This window comes from Pyxicephalus adspersus, chromosome 10 (genome assembly GCF_032062135.1).
Source record: "Pyxicephalus adspersus chromosome 10, UCB_Pads_2.0, whole genome shotgun sequence".
NCBI classification, from domain to species: domain Eukaryota; kingdom Metazoa; phylum Chordata; class Amphibia; order Anura; family Pyxicephalidae; genus Pyxicephalus; species Pyxicephalus adspersus.
Window position 1 is genome coordinate 59,869,304 of NC_092867.1, and position 2,473 is coordinate 59,871,776.

Here is a 2,473-nt window from a genome sequence, read left to right on the forward strand (position 1 = left end):
TGTGTTTGTATACAATAGTGCTAAGATCAGGCAGCACAGCACAATGACAACAAACCGATAACACAACTACAAATGAACACAGGAGTTGTGTAGAACAGCAGCAGCAAATCAACATGAGTGAAGTGAAGAGAAGTATGTTAAAGGAAAACCACAGCTTATTCAGCAAATGTCAGACTATTAACCCCCCTAGCAGTCTAATAGAAGTATTTCCATACAAAAAGCGGTACAATATTTTGCATGGAAATTTATTTAACATTGTAGGCCTATATTTATTAGGCATAACTCACTTCAATAGTTAATAAATTTAATAATAAACTTAAAAAAAATCTGTTAAAAAAAAAGTGAAATGTAATATAACTGTACAGCACATATATATTATATATATATTTTACATGAAGATTTCTTTGTAATAGACTCAATATAGCCATAGTTCCCCCCAGCCCGTTTTTTGGGGGCGGGCCACCCACCGGATTTTTCCTCCCGGCACTTTTCATCAGCTCTGAATGGACACCAAAGAGGTGACTCTTCTGGTGTGAAAGAAGTGCCTTCTTCTGACGGAAACTTTTCCCACAACCCGAACACAAATATGGACATTCACCCGTATGAATTCTTTGGTGTTTAAGCAGTGCACCTTTTTCAGTAAAGCATTTCCCACACTCCGAACACAAAAAAGGACGTTCACCCGTGTGAATTCTCTGGTGTTTAAGAAGGTCTGCTTTCTGAGTGAAACATTTTCCACACTCTGAACATAAATAAGGACTGTCACCTGTGTGAAGTTTCTGGTGCGCAAGAAGTTTTGCTTTCTCTGTATAACTTTTCCCGCACTCTGAGCAGTAAAAAGGACGCTCGCCCCTGTGACTTCTCTGGTGTGTAAGAAGTTTTCCTTTCTCAATGAAAGATTTCCCACATTCAGGACATGAATAAGGGCGTTCACCCGTATGAATCCTTTGGTGTTTTATAAGGTCTCCTTTTCGAATGAAGGATTTCCCACAAAATGAACATGAGAAGGGACGTTCACCCGTGTGAATTCTCTGATGTCTAAAAAGATATTCTTTGTCACTGAAACATTTACCACACTCTGAACATGGAAAGGGACGCTCGTCCATGTGGCATCTCTGATGTTTATGAAGTGCTTGTTTTTTACTAAAAGATTGAGGAATGGAGATGGACCTTTTATACTGTGTACAGTTTCTCCACAGTACCAATACTAATGACTCTGGACACAGAAAGCACTCGAAGTTTGAAAAGTGTGTGTGTTTGGAAATGTGTAGAACTCTGAAGCCAAGCCTAGAGCATTTCCAGGCTATCCCCGGACATCTAATCCAGGAGGGTCAATATACAGCTCTCCGAGGTTGTAACTGATAGGTGTCTGGAAAGACTGGCTCTGCTAGTATGGAGCCAAGTTTGACTAAAGAAAAAAAAGCAATAAAATTAAAAAAAAAGGAAAAGTCATGCAAACTCCCATCTTCCATGAACACTTGAAAACACAGTGGCATGCTGATAATATAATATTATAACCCTGGCTTTTAAGTTTTGATAGCATCATTCAATCCTCCTGAAAGTGGCATTGAAACCAAAATTTAGGACTACCTATCTCCCTCTATGGATTATAGATGAACATATTTCATACTCAAAAGTTAAATAGTAATAGTAAAAAGTAAAATGAAAATGTGAATTGTTTCTTTAGTGTTAATTACTTACTTATATCCATGTGAAGATACAACTCTTTCTGCTTACTCTTCATAATCATCTCCCCCTCCTCCATAGATGGCTGAGCTCCACTCACCAATGTCTCTTCTTCCTCTTTTAGCTCAACTTTGATACCTTTCAATTGTTCAACCTAAACCACAACATTGATAAAGCTTTATAACGGCAAAGAACAAGAGATTGTAGTGTTAATTAATAATTTTGAAGTTTCTTTTTCCTAGTCCCATCTACCTGAACACTGTGATCTCCCTGTGTGGAATCCTGGGAATACTGAGGATCACCCTCCTCCATAGACTGCTCAGCTCCACTCACTAAAATCTCTTTTTCTTCTTCTTTAATCTCGATTTTGATGTTTTGCTCTGCAAGCTAAACACCAAATTGATAGAATACATTAGTAAAAAAAAAGTTAAAAGAGATTTCACAAAAGATTATCATCACATAGTTTAGAAGTCTACCTGATAAAGATGTGCATTATCTTCTTCCTGTGTGGAATTCCGGGGACATCTCTCTGGTGGGTTCCCATTACTGGATCCATCTGTAGGAAACACACACACTGACTGAATACGTTGTCTCTATGTGTTTATCAGATGATGGGGGATCTATCCTCCGTATTGCTCTCTCCTTTACAATAAAATCTCCTCTTACCCGGTGATGTGAGGGTCTGGTGGTCCTCCATCATGACGTCCTTGTAGAGGTCCTTGTGTCCTTCTAAATACTCCCACTCCTCCATGGAGAAATAGACAGTGACATCCTGACACCTTATAGG

At 38.7% G+C, this 2,473-nt stretch overlaps 2 protein-coding genes across 2 annotated transcripts in view; both read right to left on the minus strand.

Annotated features, from left to right (window-relative positions):
- The window catches only part of LOC140339845 (uncharacterized), a 1,869-nt gene extending 722 nt beyond the window's left edge, over positions 1–1,147 (minus strand). The window contains exon 1 of the mRNA XM_072424745.1: positions 468–1,147. Within this exon, the coding sequence (XP_072280846.1) occupies positions 468–1,106 (639 nt within the window). The 5' untranslated portion in view covers positions 1,107–1,147. The remainder of the gene's footprint in view (positions 1–467) is intronic.
- Positions 1–2,467, minus strand: part of LOC140339137 (uncharacterized) — a gene marked incomplete in the record, with an annotated part of 145,177 nt that extends 142,710 nt beyond the window's left edge. Inside the window, 2 exon segments of the mRNA XM_072423720.1 lie at positions 2,203–2,242; positions 2,353–2,467. Coding sequence (XP_072279821.1) covers positions 2,203–2,242; positions 2,353–2,437 — 125 coding nt within the window.
- Positions 2,468–2,473: the final 6 nt, after the last annotated feature.